The sequence below is a fragment of the Heloderma suspectum genome, chromosome 14 (assembly GCF_057233095.1).
Source record: "Heloderma suspectum isolate Gila_16-S chromosome 14, 16-S_ref, whole genome shotgun sequence".
Classification (NCBI taxonomy): domain Eukaryota; kingdom Metazoa; phylum Chordata; class Lepidosauria; order Squamata; family Helodermatidae; genus Heloderma; species Heloderma suspectum.
Window position 1 is genome coordinate 20,081,438 of NC_139471.1, and position 18,191 is coordinate 20,099,628.

General features: G+C 46.7%; 1 protein-coding gene across 5 annotated transcripts in view; it reads left to right on the forward strand.

The window, feature by feature from the left end:
* ENG (endoglin) overlaps positions 1-18,191 on the forward strand; it is a 90,077-nt gene that overhangs the window by 56,737 nt on the left and 15,149 nt on the right. For 3 of the 5 annotated variants that reach the window (XM_084821211.1, XM_084821213.1, XM_084821209.1), the window contains exons 6-11: positions 2,227-2,368; positions 7,733-7,907; positions 9,152-9,297; positions 12,481-12,621; positions 13,737-13,781; positions 16,599-16,709. In XM_084821211.1, the coding sequence (XP_084677337.1) occupies positions 2,227-2,368; positions 7,733-7,907; positions 9,152-9,297; positions 12,481-12,621; positions 13,737-13,781; positions 16,599-16,709 (760 nt within the window). The remainder of the gene's footprint in view (positions 1-2,226; positions 2,369-7,732; positions 7,908-9,151; positions 9,298-12,480; positions 12,622-13,736; positions 13,782-16,598; positions 16,710-18,191) is intronic. The other 2 variants (XM_084821212.1, XM_084821210.1) reach the window with 1 other exon arrangement.

Genomic DNA, 18,191 nt, shown 5'->3' on the forward strand with positions numbered 1-18,191 from the left:
GCAAACAATTTTAACAATCAACAATAAGAAATCCCAAGACCTGATTAAAAACTTTATCATATGCTGGCAGATGCCTGAGAGTAGAGGAAGGTCTTAACCTGGTACTGAAGGGATAACAATGTTGGAGCCAGGTAGGCCTTGTCGGGGAGATCCTTCTATAATTGGGGGGCCGATTATGATCACTATTAAGTTCAGCTTAATAGTGAAATGGTATTAGTAGTGGTAAGCAGATAAGTCTGTTTGTACATAGCATAGGTAAATCATGGTTCCCAGGTGAGCACTGGCCAATTTCTGGCGGACCACCTAGCGCCTGCTGGTTGCTGGGATTCTTGCTGGGTTAAGATGGCCCTTGGATATCTTAAGCAAAATCCATACTCCAGGATCTCTGAGGACAGATTAGTTAAGTCAGTTTAGCTGTTAGGAGTCCCTGAGCATACACTCTGCCTTTGCAAAGATTATAACACATTGGTGGACTACAGAAGTCTAGTTAAGCAACAGCGAAAACAAACATACAGTATGCAAGACTGACATCAGACCACCTCTGGTGTACAGCACCTTGAACGATATGGAGGCCAAATAAAGGTTAAAGAGTAATGTGGTGGCAACAGTTTGAGCTCTTCTTTGGGCTATCTGGGAAAATGTGGTCCACCAAAATGGGATCTGTTTGAAGGACATGTGCGTTGTTAAAAGGAAAGAACCTGCTCAACTCACCAGTGTGGTGTAGCGGTTAGAGCGTTGGACTGGGACTCGGGAGACCTGGATTCTAGTTCCCATTTGACCATGAAGTTCACTGGGTGACTTTGGGCCAGTCACTGACTGTCAGGTATCCCTTTTGTCCCTGCTGAACCTCAAATAGCTAAATCAAAATACAGACAAGAGGCTTCTATCCATGACTCTTTAATCTAGGGATGTACGAAAGTCACTTACCTTTTCGCAGATTGATTCACAGTGGGGGGGGGAGGCGCTCCATCCCTCCCCCCGGAATCCTCAATGGGCGGGGAGGCGATCCGGTCCTCCCCCCCGGAATCCTGCCCGGCCGGCTCCGCGGAGCAGCCGGCCAGGGCCGTCCGCAGCCGGAGTTCCGGCCACGGACTGGATGCTGCGGATACAAATGGCGGCCGCCGTAGCAGCCACCATTTGCGTCCAGCCAGGCTGCCGTGATAGGCTATGTAAGTATTTACGTAGCCTATCACGGCAGAGGGAAAAAACAACAACAGCGTACGCAAATGGTGGCCGCCGTAGCCGCCGCCATTTGCGTACACTGTTTTTTTGTTTTTGTTTTCCCTGCCGTGATAGGCTACGTAAATACTTATGTAGCCTATCACGGCAAACAGCAAATGCAAATGGTGGCCGCGGCAGCCGGTCGAAAGACCAGCCGCCGCTGCTGGAGCCGCCGCTGTCCGGAACATCTGCCCCAGGTAAGCTTCGTTCCGGGGGGAATCCGCGGGGGGACGGGGGGGCAGGCCGTTCCGCCATGGATTTCGGGGGGCCCGGCCTCACTGAAATCCGTGGCGGAATTCTCCACCATCCCTACTTTAATCCTTTTACTTCAATGGGTCATACAGATGCTAACTGTCAGTAACTCACAGTCTACAAAGGAAATGCCTTCAGGGAGTTCAAAGAGAAACCAGGAAGATTGAAAGTTGCTTACCGTTTGAGAAAAGGCGAGCACGCTTTCCTAACTTAAGGGGTGGGGGGGATCTCCCTCTGGCTCGCGAGGTATCTACGCATAGCTGTTCCCGCTGGGCCAATCGGGCAGATCGCCTAAGCTCTGCCCCTGCCATCTCTCTCTTGGCCCTGCATCTGCGCCTGGCATCTAAGAATTCAGGCTGTCCAAGCCCCACCTCTCCTTGTTCACTATCTCTCACAGGAGGGGGGGTGAAGAGAGGCTCTCTCCGTCCAGTTGAACTATTGAAACCTGAGGAGTTTCTCTCTCCCTGTCTGGAAGAGTCTGGGAAAATTCCTCCCCCACATTTTGTGGTTCCTCTTCAGAATCTGAGCTACTCTGCCACTGCCTATGCTCAGAGGCACCCCTGACCTCGACTCTCAGCCCAGCATACCTCACAGGGTTGTTGTGAGGACAAAATGTAGAGAAGGAGGAGGAGGATGACCATGTAAGCTTACTACTTTGGGGTCCTTGCAAGAGGAAAAAGGCAAGTTATAAATGTAATAATAAATGAAAGGAAACTCTGTGACCTGCCATTCATGCTTGGGTTTGTTTTTCAGCATGCAGGCTGTCGATCTGAACGTCAAAGTGACATGCAGTGACAGAGCACCCGTGCATGAGCTGCCAATGCTACTGATGCTTAAAAGCCATGATGGTCTGATTTGGAACATGAATCAGATGCCCCAGTTTGGAAGCTTCATGGTAAGAGTGGGAAAGAAACCCCACCAGTCTCTCACAGCAGCAGCAGCATCACCATCACATTTATATCCTGCCCTTGACAAAAAGTACACAAGGCTGTCTAACTTAAATCAGTATAATACAAACAAGATAAATTTACAATCTATTAAGAAGACCCCTAACAAATGAAACCAGCAACTGTTTAAAACAGCAGCAGCAGACATGGTAAAATCAAGATTCTAAAGAAGTTTCTTTGATTTTAATAGCAATTGACTTCTTCTTAGTGTTTTAAGACGGTTTTATTACTTTTATGTGTTATTATTTTTATTTGTATTGGTGTGCACCACCTTGGTGACATTTGTGGAAAGGCGGTATGTGAATCAATTTTATACATTTATAGCAGAGCAATTATATGGCCCCTGGGAGTGTGTCCCAGGGACCATGGGATATTTTGGATTCCCCCTCCCAAGGCCCTAGACACTCCTATAACCTCGGGAGGCGGAGTCTGACATCGGATCCCTCCCCTGACCACTCCCCCATCCCTTTGCTTCCGCCACAGAAACAACTGTGGCGGCTGCTTTCCAAGGTCGCAGAGGTGGCATTCCAGTGGGTGGGGAAGGGAGGGAAGAGGGGAGGCCAGGATCTGCACTATCCTGAGGTCTCTCCAGCGCTCATCCCACCCACTGCTGGTAAGTGAGCTAGATGGGCTCAGAGGCCTGTCACAGGATTTTCAGAAGCCCACAGGGTTGTGCCCTAAATATGATAAATAGAAGGTAAAGAAGAGCAGTCGTGCTCCTGGGTCAGCCCATCTAGTCTAGCATTCTGCTTCCCACAGAGGCCATCCAGGTGCCTCTGGGAAGATGACAAACTGAAGGCTTGAAGGGAATAGCCCTCCTCCAGCATGGTGTAGTGGTGAGGGTGTCAGACTGGGAGCCGGGAGATCCAGGTTCTAGTCCCTACTCGGTCATGGAAGCTCACTGGGTGACTTTGGGCCAGTCACAGATTCTCAGCCCAGCCTACCTCACAGGGTTGTTGTTGTGAGGATAAAGTGGAGGAGGATTACGTACGCCACCTTGGGTTCCTTGCATGAGGAAAAAAGGTGGGATATAAATGCAATAAATAAATACATAAATAAATCCCCACCCCGACCCAGTAGCAAGTAGAGATGTTACATTTCCAGGAATTTTGAGGCCACAGGGGAAAAACGGGTTTTTTCACAGGGGGCGGGGCAGGAAGTTTGGGGAAACATTGCAAAATAAGCAATCTTTTTTTTTTAGTGCTCTTTACCGATCTAACATAAAGTTGTTGATTAAGACAGCCTTCCTCAACCTGATGCCCTCCAGATATTTTGGTCTTCAGCTCCCATCAGCCTCAGGCAGCATGGCCAATGGTCAGGAACGCTGGGCACTGTAGTCCAAAAGATCCGGAGGGCACCAGATTGGGGAAGGCTGCTTTAAGAACATAAAGCAGCCCTTCTGTTCCTCAAGTTATTTTATGTATAACTTGGTTTTTTCATAAAATTATCATTATATTTTAAAATGTTCAAAAGTAAACTCAGTTAGTAAATTTGTAATTATTGTCTGAATAGATTAGAACTACATTACATGACTGCTACAGCATCAGAAACACAGGACTCTGTAGAACAAAACCCAAGCTGTCAAGGATGCACATTTACTGCCAAGAATGCACAATGGTGACTCTATCACATGTTGGGAAACTGTGCAGAAATGTCTGTCAGTAAAATATGCTTTAGAGCAATAATTTAGTAAGGAATGAAAGAAATAACTATTCTGGGAATCTTACAGAGGGGGTTAAAAACATTTTCCCCCATGGCTTAATTATTTCCAGACATTTTACATCTCTAGTCTTTCTATAAAAGTGTTCTTATTACATAGTTTTTAGAAATCATTTTGGGGGAGTAAAGGCTGGGTAACAATATATAAATAAGGTAAGGTAAGGGTGTCCCCAGCCAGTCGTGTCCGACTCTAGGGTGCGGCGCTCATCCCCGTTTCTAAGCCGAAGAGCCAGCGCTGTCCGAAGACGCTTCCGTGGTCATGTGGCCACCATGACTGAACACCGAGGTGCACGGAATGCTGTCACCTTTCCCGCCAAGGCGGTACCTATTTATCTACTTGCAATTTCTTGCTTTCGAACTGCTAGGTTGGCAGGAGCTGGGACCGAAGACGGGAGCTCACTCCGTCACGCGGCACTCGGGTCTCGAACTGCTGACCTGCTGACCTTCCAGTCTGCAGTTCAGCGTCTTAACCACTAAGCCACCGCGGCCCCCAACAATATATAAATACTTGGTCATAAATTCTAAAAGAGAACTGAAGACAAAGAATTTGCAATGTCATAATCCAAAGCTGTTCAATTTTCCAATTTTTCAGAAAAAAACAGAACAAAAGTGGTCCTTGGGGGAAAAAACAGGAAAAAAGGTTTTTTTCCCTAATTTTTCCAGTTTTTTTCCGGGCCTTCACATCTCTAGCAGCAACTAGTATTCAAAGGTAGAATGTCTCTGAATATGGAGGTTCCATCCTACCCTCTCCTCCTCCACAAATTTGTCTAGTTCCACTTCTAAAGGCACCTAAGCCAGCGGTCGTGACCACCTGTTGTGTCAGTGAATTCTATAAATTAATTGCACGCAGTGTGAGGTAGTACTTCTGTTTGCCATTTCTGTATCATGTGCCAGTCAATGATTACACGACGGGATAGTGGCGGGCTGCATTACTACTTAATTTCACAGCCTGTCCAGAACAGGCAAGAGTGTTAATGGTATGCAGCCTGCTGCGATCCAATCCGTTGTGCTTCCACCTGGCCTGTAGTTATTACTGGGGGGGAAAACACACACACACACACACACACACGGTTATTTTTCAGCATGTTGCACTTTGCTCACAGCCACACTGCACCATAGTTTTTTTAAGCTTTAAAGGTGGCATGCACGTATACTAAATGAACACTACAAAATCCATGATGCCATCTGTCTACGAATGAAGCACATGTACCCCAAAATATCCAGGGCCTTATTTATTTGTTTTTATGAGAAGCTTTTGTTCCTCTTTTAAATGCAAGTTTTCAAAGTGTCGTACAAATAAAAATAAACAGAAATAGATGAGAATAATACAGACAACTTTAAAAGAAAACTGTGGAACAGCACAAGGTCCATAAAAACAGCAGCCTGAGATCCATTACAAGCTGTGGCTAATGCCAACCCCAAACATTTGGCCTTAACAAGCTAGAGTCAGATGAGCAGGCCTGGGGAAGCCATTCAAACTCAGGCAGCTACCACAAAAGGCCCTTGTAAATATAGGAACAGTGGAACAAGCAGGACTGTATGAAATTCAAAACAGCAGGTGGATTTTTGGGTAGAAGTCCACTGTGTGGTTGTGAGGAAAACCAGGTTCAAGGAGGAATTCCTGTGAGTTTTGCACATCCCACGGGGAGGAAAAAGCAAGTTAGGCTGGCTTTGTTTGCAACAACAAAAATAGTAAGCTTGTTCAGTCAGGGATGTCTCAGGCTTTCAATAATTCTGCCTTGAAATTGGTTGGTTTGATTGTATTGCATTTTAATATACTTATACTCCACCCCGATCAGTAGAATCGTTTCATGGCTGGTTACAAAATTAAATCATCATCCACACAGTGTACCATCTTGACAACATTTAAACAGAGGGATGATCCCACAGTCTCTCAAAGCAGTCAGACTGCATGCAGCACCATCCTATGCATATCTACTCAGAAGTAAGTGCCACTGAGCTCACAGGGAAGCATGCATAGGATTGCAGCCTAAAAGGCTAATCACTCTGCCTCATTCACAGCATTTTACACGAGGTGTAGAGAACATTGCTAAAAAAATTTTGCCTGGCCCTTTCCCCTAAAACACACAGGATAAGCCAGGGGTTCCCAACCTTTTTGGGCTCTTGAGCACGTTTAGGAATTTGAGATACTGCTGTGGGCACAGCCACAAAATGCCTAATCAGTGGATCGCTGCTTTGGCATCTTCCTGTCACATCTATGGATCTTAGGCTGCGTTTTCTTCAGTAAAAATGTTTGTTTCCTGTCTATTGGGTACCGCAATGTCTCTTTAATAAGGGATTGTCTAATTGCTGGTGATGTATGCTTAAAAGAGGCATTACCTGTGTTATGTTTTGGCAGTATCCAGCAGTTGCTTCTTTTTTGGGAGGAGGTTATTACACACATAAACTTTGTAGTGGAACAGTCTTTAATATTCACTGATGTACATGCTCTTTTAAATTATTTACCTGCTTCATGGAAATTGTATGAAATGGGCAGGTTCTTATGTGGGAGCACTATCGGGCTTGCAGCTGTCTCCATACAGTTCCTGCAGAGGCGGGGCCATAGCTCAGTTGTAAAGTGTATGCTTTGCGTGCAGAAGGTTCCAGTTTCAATCCCCAGCAGCTCCAGTTAAAAAAGGACCAGGTAGCAGGGGATGGAACCTGCTCTACCTGAGACTCCAGAGAGCTGCTGCCAACCAGAATAAACAGGCTTGAGGTACATAGACAAATAGTCTCACCTGGTATAAGGCAGGTTCCTATGTCCGTAGTCTACCTGAATATGTAGATGTCAGGGCTCCCCTTATGAACTGGACCCCCTGAGGAACCCCTTAAGGATCTCTTGCCTCCTTAAGAGTCCCACCTTCTTTCTTTTAAACTTACCCTTCCCAATAACATGGGGTTTAGGCTGTAGATGCTGGGTGATTGACACTCTAGACACAGGGTTTAATCACAACAGTTTACTAGTAGATTTAAAGCAAACAAATTACAACTCAAGCTATTTACACAATAGAGCTGAGTGATACAAACGTCATTAAGAGAAAGCGCAAGTTCCTTTACCCTACCCCTTTCCAGCTCTCTGTTCAGGCTCTAGTCTCCCCAACTCTATTCTTACTGGCTCTCTTACTCTCTTTATATGCCTTCCTCCCTCAAAACCAAAAGTACTGCTTCAAACCTGAAGAAATGAAACTTAACTGGGGAAATGAAACTGAAACTTAACTGGGGAAATGAAACTACTTCTCTCAGAGATACCCCCTCCCAACAGAAAACTCAGGCCTCTAAGCCTGGCCATTTTTCCTTTGCCTCTGTAGGCCTCAAACCTTCACAGTAGATAAATACATTTTTGCAAAGATATTGTAAGTCTCCAGTGGCTTTTCCTCTCACCCCTGCCTGATTTTCCTGGCATGTTCTGTGCTTCTAACAGCTTCATGACAGGCGAGCATATCATCTCTCAGGATGAAGACAGAGTGATGTGGAGGTGTAACGTCTGCCTGTCACTCCAGCTGTGAAAGCATCGAGCCTTTGCCAGGAGAAATGAGGGAGTCGCTTCCATGGCAGAGGTCCCTGTTAAACGTTCGTTTCTTTTTCCCTTGCAGGTCTCTGGCAGATTCCGCATTAAGATAATTAATAATAACTTAACAGTTGGCACTGCTCTCCCAGACACCAAGGAAGGCCTGATCTGGCAGGCCCGTAACCATTCTGGATTCATTGCTTCTTACACAGAAATTCCATCTGCCAAAAGCATCACCCTTGAGTTGGTCAGGATCTGTGGTGAGTCTGTTCGGTTTCATAAAATCATAGAATGCAAAGGTTCCTCAGAGGTCATCTAGTCCAACCCTCTGCTGAATGCAGGCTCTGCACTGCAGGGTGCAGCTACAGCATCGCTGACTGATGGCCATCCAGCCTCTGCTTAAGTACCTCCAGCAAAGGAGAGCTCACCACCGCCCGTGGCCATCGATTCCATTGTCGAACTCTCCCTGTTCATCAGTGGAAAGTCCCGATTTCAGCCTTCCCCAACCTGGCGCCCTCCAAAGGTGTTGGACTGTAACTCCTGTCATTCCCAGCCAGCATGGCCACTGGAATGATAGGAGTTGCAGTCCACTGGAATGATAGGAGTTGCAGGCCCTACTGTTCGACAGAATGAGGCAGCTGCCTCAGGCAGCAGATAAGGGAGGACAGCAACAGCCCGCCAGCTGGTCCTCCTGAGCAGTGGTCCCCAACCTTTTTGGGCCCAGGGACCAGTCCCGTGGAAGACAATTTTTCCACAGACCCGGGGGGGATGGGACAAGTAATAGGCTACGTAAATCTTTACGTAGCCTATCACGGCACAGAGCAGGGACGCAAATGGCGGCTGCTACGCCATTTGCGCCCCTGCTCTTTGCCGTGATAGGCTACGTAAATACTTATGTAGCCTATCACGGCTGCCTGCAAGGATGCAAATGGCGGCCGCTATGACGGCCGCCATTTGCGGCTGCAGCAGGCCGGCAGTGGCTGGCCGGGAGACCAGCTGAAGCCGCAGCTGGAGCTGCTGCCACATCCTCCCCAGGTAAGCTCCATCCCGGGGGGATTCTGCAGGGGGGCGGGAGGCTGTTCTGCCACGGATTCCGGATTCCGGATTCTTTAGAATCCGGCCTCACTGGAATCCGTGGCAGAATTCTCTGACATCCCTACTCACCAGCCGTTCCTCTTTCTTGGAGGACAGAGCTGTGTGTACCACGCAGCCTATCCTGCAACCCCTAAACTACCTGCTCCCCAATTGCCGGAGTTGAAGTGAAATTCAACTGCAGTTCCTGTTGGTTGCTGTTTGTGGTTTGGAGGGGGCAGTCCCGTCTTGTCCTTTGCCTCAGGCAGCAAAATGTCTCGGGACGGCCCTGGAGTAGCGCTGGTTTGTTTCCTGCTTCATCCTCCAGATTCAGTCCCAACATTTTTATAGCATTTGCAGCAGCAAGTATTACAGGGTTGCAGGAGGGCCCCCCCCACACACATCCTAACATGCCTTTTGATGCTCAATTTAGCAGGACAGAAAATGACAACAACAGCAGAACCACAACATGAAGGGTCCGGCATGACGGAGATCGTCACAACCCTGATAAACATGTGCAAGCCGTGGAGGTGCAGGGACAGCGGCATCGAGATAGCCTTGCCCAAGAACAAATTGTTTGTGAGTACACCTGCTGTGTGCACGTGCCCTCCAGCATCTTGCAGCTGAAGCACTTGTAAGGGAGGTGCCTGTAATGTAGTGAGGCCCTTGTAATGTCCCTGTTCTCTTCCCATCACCCTCCCTGTGCTTCTCTCATACAGCGAATGTGAGGGAAGCATTTCCAGGGGAGAATATGTTAACCCACTCTTCCCTGAACGTCCTTTTGTTCCCCCTTCCAACACCGCCAGCTGTTTTTTAACTGATATCCCTTCCTAGCTGCGCACTGAAACTGGAAGTAAGCCTGGCTGAAGGAAAAGCAGCCAGGGGTGAAGAATATGGAGACAGGGCCTTTTTTGCAGTGGCACCCAAAATGTTTGCCTGGCAACCTTTTGTTATCTGTTAGGGGCCAGGTGAGCTCTGTTCTGCTGCCCCATGCTTTTAGCATACTTTGAGATACTTTTTAATGATTTTTAGCTGCTGCTTGATTGATTGCTTCTAGTTTGTGGATTTACTGTTTGATATTATATCTTTATTGTATCTTATTGTCCTTACTATTGGAAGCCCACCTTTGAAGCAACTTGTGCCGAAAGGTGAGGCATAAATTCTGTAAATAATTAATTTGGGCCAAAGACTTTGGCATCACTATATTCTTTGCATTGGAGGACAGAGTGGAAAAAGAGTTAAATCCTAGACCAGCCTCCTCCAACCTGGTGCCCTCTAGAAGTTTTGGACTGCAGTTCCCATCAGCCCCAGCCAGCATGGGCAGTGGTCAGGAATACTGGGAGTTGTAGTCCAAAACATCTGTTCTAGACCAATAAGGACAGACATGGTGTCTTTTCCCCATCTCTATGAGAATCTCAGCGTGTTCTTTCGCTGGGTCTTTGTGTTCCTTTCTAGAACCGTGAACTAGGGAAAGTCGAGGAATTTGATATTCGCACATTAGCATAGGGAATGCCCTGCTCTCCACCACTTGGAGTCGTGCGCAGATTGGAACGTGGCTCTCTATCCAAACGCAGTTCTCAGCAGTTTAAACGCAACGAAAGAGCATGTGTGCAGAAGCCTTGCCGGGGAAGAGGAGGCAACCCGCTCCACTGCTGCTGTTTACACGACCAGTTTTCATTAGCTTGAACGTAGAGCTTTGGCTATTGGGTGGTATAGAAATGCAATATAAATAAATAAATAAAATAAAAATAGGAAGCTGCTTTAAACAGAATTAATCCACTTGCCCATCTGCCTCAGCATTACCTATACTGACTGGGCAACGGCTCTCCAGGGATTCAGACAGGAGTCATCCCTGCCCCTACCTGGGGATCCTGTGCATTGGACCCGGGACCTTTTTGCATCCAGAGCATGTGCTCTACAGCTCAGCTATTGTCCTTCGGCTAAAAGTCAAGTAAGATTCTAGTCCTCATGGTTCTGAATTAAAGGGCGGCATTTCCTAGGAACATACACTGAGTCACACCACTTGGTGTCACTTTGAGCATAGAATCAGAGGCTTGAACATATGAACATAAGAGCCCTAAGAACTGGGTCCAAAGGCACATCTAGTCTAGCATCCTGTTTCCCACAGGGGCCAATCAGATGCCTCCAGGCAGCCCAGAAGCAGGACATGGGAACAACAGTGCTGTTTCTCTACCACCATGCTGGGTGCTGTTGCACTCCTGCCCTGCTTGTGAGCTTCCCATGGGGCAGCTGGTTGGCCACTGTGTGAACAGAGTGCTGGACTAGAGGGACATGTGGCCTGATCCAGCAAGGCTGTTCTGATGTCCTTATGTTCATACTGCCTCTGAAGAGGGAGGTTCCATTTCACCATCAAAGCTTGGGATCTGAGCTAGCAGAGAACGACCAAGAAAGAGACCTTGGGGTTGTGGCGAACAGCTCGATGGAAATGTGTGTGGCTGCTGTGAAAAAAGGCAAACTCCATGTTAGGCATAATTCGGAAAGGAATTGAGAATAAAACCGCCAATATCATACTGCCCTTTTACAAATCTTTGGTGCGACCACTGCGTACACCGCACCTAAAAAAGGATATTGTGGAGTTGGAATAAGTGCAACAAAGGGCAACTAAAATGATCAAGGGGCTGGAGCAACTCCCCTAAAAGGGAAGGCTATAACAGCTGGGACTGTATAGCCTGAAAAAAAGGAGGGTAAAGGGAGACATGAGAGAGGTGGACAAAATTATGAATGGTGTGGAGAAAGTGGAGAGAGAGACATTTTTCTCCCGCTCTCATAATACTAGAACCTAGCGGGGTCATCCCATGAAACTGAGTGGTGGGAGATTCAGGACAGAGAAAAGGAAGGGCTTCTTCACACAGCACATACTTAAAACTATGGAATTTGCTACCACAGGATGTAGTGATGGCCACCAGTTTGGATGGCTTTAAGAGGGGGTTGGACAAATTCCTGGAGGAGAAGGCTAGAAATGGCTACTAGTCCTGATTCCTCTGTGCTGCCTCCAGTATCAGAGGCAGTATGCCTATGTACACCAGTTGCTGGGGCACATGGGTGGGAAGGTGCTGTTGCACTCCTGTCTTGCTTGTGGGTTTTCCATGGGCAGCTGGTTGGCAACTGTGTGAACGGAATGTTGGACTGGATGGACCTTTGGCCTGATCCAGCACAGCTCTTCTTATGTTCTTAATAGCCATGGATAAGGCTCTTCTCTGTGAATGTATCGCATCATGGTTTGTCATGTAGACAGGCCCATGAGAGAGAGTGGGATGATGCTAGTGACGGATGAATCAAACTATTTCCAGTCTGTGTCAGTTTTGCATATATTTAGTCATAAATCTGATTCATCTCATCAGTCTCTGATTTCTATTTTGATTTTTAACAGCTGCATGAAAATTCGCATTTATTTTCATACACAGTATCCCCTAATATACATATTTTGTATACAGTTTTCCCAAACATATGCATTCTGTATGCAACGCTCCCTTACATATGCATTTTTGTACACAATGTCCCCCCCCCCATGTGTTTCTGTACACAGTTTTTGAGCCGAGAACTGCATTACAAAATTCGGAGAAGTGCACGGCGCAAAGAATCACTGTGTTCCAATCCCCATATCAGTCCAGGAAGTGTGAATTAGGTCGGCTCAAATTAAAAATGTGGACCGTATGAAATTCTCCCCAATCCCTCGTCGATGATGTTGTGGAGGGGTGGGGATTAGCCCAAATAACACTTGGCCGTTTTTTCGCCCCATAGAACATATCGCAACTCATCACGGAAGTCACACTGCAGGACCCCACCTGCAGGGCAACAGACAACAAAACGCATTTTATCCTGGAAAGCCTCTTGGAGAGTTGCTCCACCCGCTTGGAAGAGGGCATCTTCGCAAACAATGAGGTTAGTGAGAACAAAAGCTTTGTGTCCTTCCAGTAGTCCTTGGATATCTTCTGCCCCCTTTATTTATTAATTACATCAGGGGCACAGAACTTCAAGTCCGGGGTCCCAGTCCGGCCCTCTGGGGTCTCCCAGAAGACCACTCCCCTTTCACCTGGCCGTGCCCCCTTTCTCCTGACCACTGACCATTTGGCGGTTTCCCAGATGTTCTGCACTATTTTCCCTATTCTAAAAGGTTGAAATGTGTCTCCTAAGGCTTAATTATTGGCAGGAAGAGCTTTAAGCTGCAATAGGCTGGTATTTTGGCTCCGCCCACCACTGGAATGTGGTCCCCAAGAACTTCTCCAATGTGGAATTTAGCCCTCGGGCTAAAAAAGGTTCAACGCCCCTGAATTACATTTTATTTCACCCCAGCCTTCCTCCCAAAGAGCTCAGGGGGACTTACATCGTTCTCCTCCCTCCCTCACATACACATTTTTATCCTCACGACAACCCTTTGAGTAGGTTAATCTCAGAGATAGTAAATGGCCCACGGTCATCCAATGAGCTTCGTTGCTAAGCAGGGAATTGAACCCAGAGTCTCCCCAATCTCGGCCCAACACTCAATCCTCTTCACTGCTAGCTCTGGAGTGACCACTTTTATCTTTTTTATTTATTTTATTTATAGTTATACACCGCCTGTCACGACAACATATCCAGGCGGTTTACAATGATAAAACTGCAATACAATGCATTTAACTATAAATTATAATTATAAATTGACATATAATTCTTAAAGCAAAGCTATCTCAAAACATCTATCTGTCTGTCTGTCTGTCTAGTGTGGTATAGTGGTTAGAGTATTGGACTAGGACCGGGAGACCCGAGTTCTAGTCCCCACTTGGCCATGAAGCTCACTGGGTGACTTTGGTCCAGTCACTAACTTTCAGCCTAACCTACCTCACAGGGTTGTTGTGAGGAAAAAACGTAGAGGAGGAGGATCATGTAAGCTGCTTTGGGTTCCTTGTAGAAAAAAGGCAGGATACAAATGTCATCAACATTGTCATCACCTATTGATCTATCTACACACCCACCAAGTGCTCTCAGTTATTTACTTTTCTTTTTGTCTGTCACACCAGCTGATCATCCACGTCACTCAACATTCACGTCAGGACAAAGTCACGGTAAGAGGAGATGCATTTCCACTGAAAAACTTTAACCCTTCTGTTTGTTTTGTCATTTAAATAAGGCTGCAGCATTTAGTCTATCAATTTGCTAGCTAGATTAATTGTTTCAAAATCTTTCAGTCAATTCACAAGGTGCCCCACAATAACTGGGCAGCTGATTTTTAAAGAATTGTTTTTAATACCAGTTCTTACAAAAAACAGAGGTGGTGGGGCTCCATCTTAGAAGAGGCAGTAGTTGTCATCTCTCTCCTCCTGCCTCTCCTCCTTAAACACCTCTTAAATAGCGCTTGCTGTGGCAAGTATATGCATCCTCTACCCACAAAGAAAGGATGCTCACTATTCCTACAGGACATCTGTTTTATTCATATGCAGATGTATGCAGATTGAATGGATTGATGAATCAGGTGAAACCCATATCAGTCAACATTCCTTTCATTGCATGACAGCTCTAAATTTAAATCTGCAGAGAAACATCATCTACAGGAGGGGGTTGGTGCTGCTCTAGGGCTGCATGCTGGGTGAGGAGAGAGCAGGAAAGAGAGGAGGGGGGGAGGAGGAGGAGGAGGGAGAACCAGTGGCCCTGCCCACCACTGGCATGGACTTCATCTACTGCCATCATGCAGCCCCCATCATAAGGCAGCCATCCCAACATCATGGAGCCCCCATCATACGGCTATGCTGGCTGGGGGATTCTGGGAGTTGAAGTCCAAAACATCTGGAGAGCACCAAGTTGGGGGAGGTTGCTTTCAAGAGAAAAAAGATTCCCCCACTCCTGATCTATAGTTACTTCCTCCAGGGAAACCAAAAGGATGGGCTGCAATTCCTGTGAAAGGGGAAGTCAGTGTAATTATTGCATGATAGTCCTGCTCTGCACCAGCCCTCTGCAGCAGGTCACTGCACCAAGCTGTCCTTGCACTTGCTCCATTTTCTGCCACTGCCTGCCCTTAGATACCTCTGGTGGAGGCAAGTGGGGTTCCTCTGCCAACTAAGTGTTTGCTCATGAGCGGGGAGACCGCCAGTTAAAGTCCCAGTCTCTGCTGGTCGACGCTCAGCCTTTCCTTCCTGTGCTTCAACATAGGTTAATCAATCTACCCCAATAATCCAATTAAGCATGTTTATTCAAGTAAAGCCAAAAACAGAGTAGGGAAAAGACAAGTAAGTAATGAAGATGCACAACAAAACAAGGAAACTAATCCTACGCGAGAAACCTTGTACAGTCTAAAGCCAGACTGAGTAAGCTAAGAGAGCAATGACACTTCCATCAGCATTCCTTAGGGCACAATCCTATGCACGTTTAGACAGAAAAAAGTCCTACAAATCCCAGCATACCCAGTTCCTAGCTGGGGAGTGCTGGGAGTTGTAGGACTGTTTTTTTGTCCAAACATGAATACAATCCAGATAGTTTGTTGAGCTTTAGGGTGCGATCCTATGCATGTTGAGGAAGAAAAAAAAGGCCTACAACTCCCAGCGTCCCCCAGGCCAGCCATGCTGGCTGGGGCACGCTGGGAGTTGTAGGACTCTTTTCTGTCTAAGCATGCACAGGATTATATCCTTAGAGCTTCTTGCATTCATCAAAGTGGATGGAGAAGGGACGACTCAATGTAAGCTTTGGCTGGAGGTGTCTTTATTGCAGTTTGGCTGCAGGTGTCTTTGATTGACCATCACTTTGGACTGGTCAGCAGGCATCAAGCCATGTAAGCAGGTAATGCCCGAGGAAGCGGACAATGAGTGCCAATGTTTCCCTTGGGGAGGTGAGAGGTTGCAGGTATGTGCTTCAGCCTTTCCTGCCAGACACTCTGTGTATCTGAGGGAGCTGCAGGTTGGGCTATGACCAGACAATTTGCACCAACTGGAGGCTGTGTTTCCAGCCAGTACATGGAAAGCTAAAACGTCAGCTTTGTCAGGCTTTAGGGCATCGTGACAGTCAGTGACTGAGATCGGAAGCCCAATCCTATATCCTGTTGTAAACAGCTGTTTTGCAATGCCTATGTCATCAAGGGACGTTCCAGAGGCAGCCCAATGAAGAGTCCATTTCCTTGTGAAGAAAGAATATTAGAAACTTAGGATGTTTCTGCAATCTCCAGTCTCTGCTTATTTACAAATAACCATGCTTCTTATCTCTATACCGGCAGCATTCTGTAGGTCCTGGACAGGAATGTCTGTCGCCTTTGGGGGCTTGCCGTATTTCTGTGGTGCCCTAGACTCTGCTTGCATTTACGAGTTGACCCATGAGTTTTCCCTGAAATTGGGAACTTTTTCTATTTTTATTTTTTTTCAAATCGTGTAAATAGAAATTTGCATGAATTGCAGGCACAGTTTGCCTGATTTTCACAAATTATGCAAATTACAGCCAAAATTTATGCAAATTGTGCCTGCAATTTGTGCAAATTTCTATTTATATGGTTTTTTTAAAAAATGGAAAATCTGTGAACTAGCCTGACTCAATGCAGATAGAGTCAGGCCAGCTCGTGGGGAAACAAACTGAAGCGTGGGGGGCCGAGCTGATGAAAGCTTGGTGAACTTTTCCCCTCGCACCCCTGACAGATTCCTCTGACATCCCTAGTCCTGGAAAGTCACAGGTCTTGGATGCTCATAGGCCATTTGGGAGGTTTTAAAATATTTCTTTTTCTTTTCATTTACAAACGTATATTCTTCCGCATACTTAGGGAAGCTCTCAAGCATGCAGAAACGACTACCTTATTTTGAGGGAGCCCCATTTTGCTTCCAAACCACTAGGCACTTAACCACCCAAGTTTGATATTAGAGGGTATGATGTGCTAATATAGTCCGGTCTTCCTTAATCCCCTGCTACAGGTGCCATTTAAATGTGATATCCCAGAGGAAGTCTCTCTCCAACTTTATCATACACCAGACTTCAGATCACCATCAACCACAGTAGAAGTCAACAAAGCCACCTATGTCCAGGTATTGCCAATCTCTTGTGTGGGATAATGCATGGGACTTGAAAGTACAGACCACAGGGAAACAGAGCAGATGTGCTGGGTGCAGAAATTTGGCTCCCTGTCCACTGGGAGTTTCACTCTGTCCTGCCTGTCTCCAAATGCAGGCGTATTGCCGGCACTGCACACAGGTTGTTATGCTCGTCTATAAAATATTAAATGAAATGTTCAAACTTGTGAGGGTTTGCTTATGCATTTATTTGTTTTTTAAGTATCCTCTCAAGGTGAAGCTGATGTAATTATTTTCCACAAGAGCTGTCGGTTATCAGGTAAAGCCACTCACAGTGGTTTCAGTTTCAGTAGAGGACCAGTTTGTGCGTGTGTGTGCGCGTGTGTGTTTGTAACTCAGCCTTTGGTGTAACCCTTTCCTTCTTAGCTGGTTGTCTGATCAAAATTGCTGCCCCCAGCGGCTTTTTCGGCCTGTGCCTTTCCCCTCTTTGGACGAAGGAAACGCGTTTTTTGTGGGTTGGCATTTTCACCACCCTGAGTTCCTCTGTAGCTCCTTCCATCTCCTCCCTCTGGAGGGAAGAGCCTGGAACCTGGAATAAGACATCAGCTTCCAGGGATCACAAAAGACTGCCAGAAACAGTCCTTAACACCTGTCCGTAGCATATTGTACCTTCTTGTGGATTTTATTTGTAAGCCATTTTGAGAGCCCATCTGGGTTGAAAAGCAGGTTATAGATTAGTACTGAGCTGAAAGGACAAAGGGGGATGAGTGGGGGGTGACCCCTTGCAAATCTTGGGGGTGAGAGAACATCTAGCAATGTCCGGGATCCAGGGCTTCCTGGGAAAACTGGTGGCAGCAGCTTTTCTTTCCTACAACACAGATATGCTGCTCCACAAACCAGAGCCGGCCACCATTTCCCCATAATGGCCCTGGAACGACACTACATCATGATGTGGGGCATCATTCCAAGGGGGTATTGTGGGGGGGGGTGGCAGTTGTTAGGCTGCTGATAGGATCACTGCTCCCTCTTGTGGTGGTAGCAAAAATCTCTGTTGGAAAGGAATAAGGAAAGAAAGACGGGACAGACAGACAGACGATGCGGCTGCCCTCACTGAAATGGCCTTCAGTTTTATGGGCTGGGACCAGGGAATGGGTCAACAAAAAGGTGAGGGGGATTTTTAGCTCAGTACTACGAAATGAATGGACGAAAGGAAGCCGGAGAGAGACTTTACTTTTACCTCTGGGAAAGAAAGAGGTATGAAGACAACATGAATATGCACAAATGGCTGTAAAAGATAGTTGTTAAACAGCCCCTTCTCCCTCGCCCTGTCACCAGTCAGCTGGAAAAGCCCACAAGAAACCCTTTAGAGGGGAAAGAGTCGCTAAGCTAACACATGAACTACACTCAGCATTGTAAGACGATTAAAGCAGAGGTTATTGAAATTGGGGGCGGGGGGGGGGATTCCCAGCATTCTGTGGATGCCATAATTTAATGTTA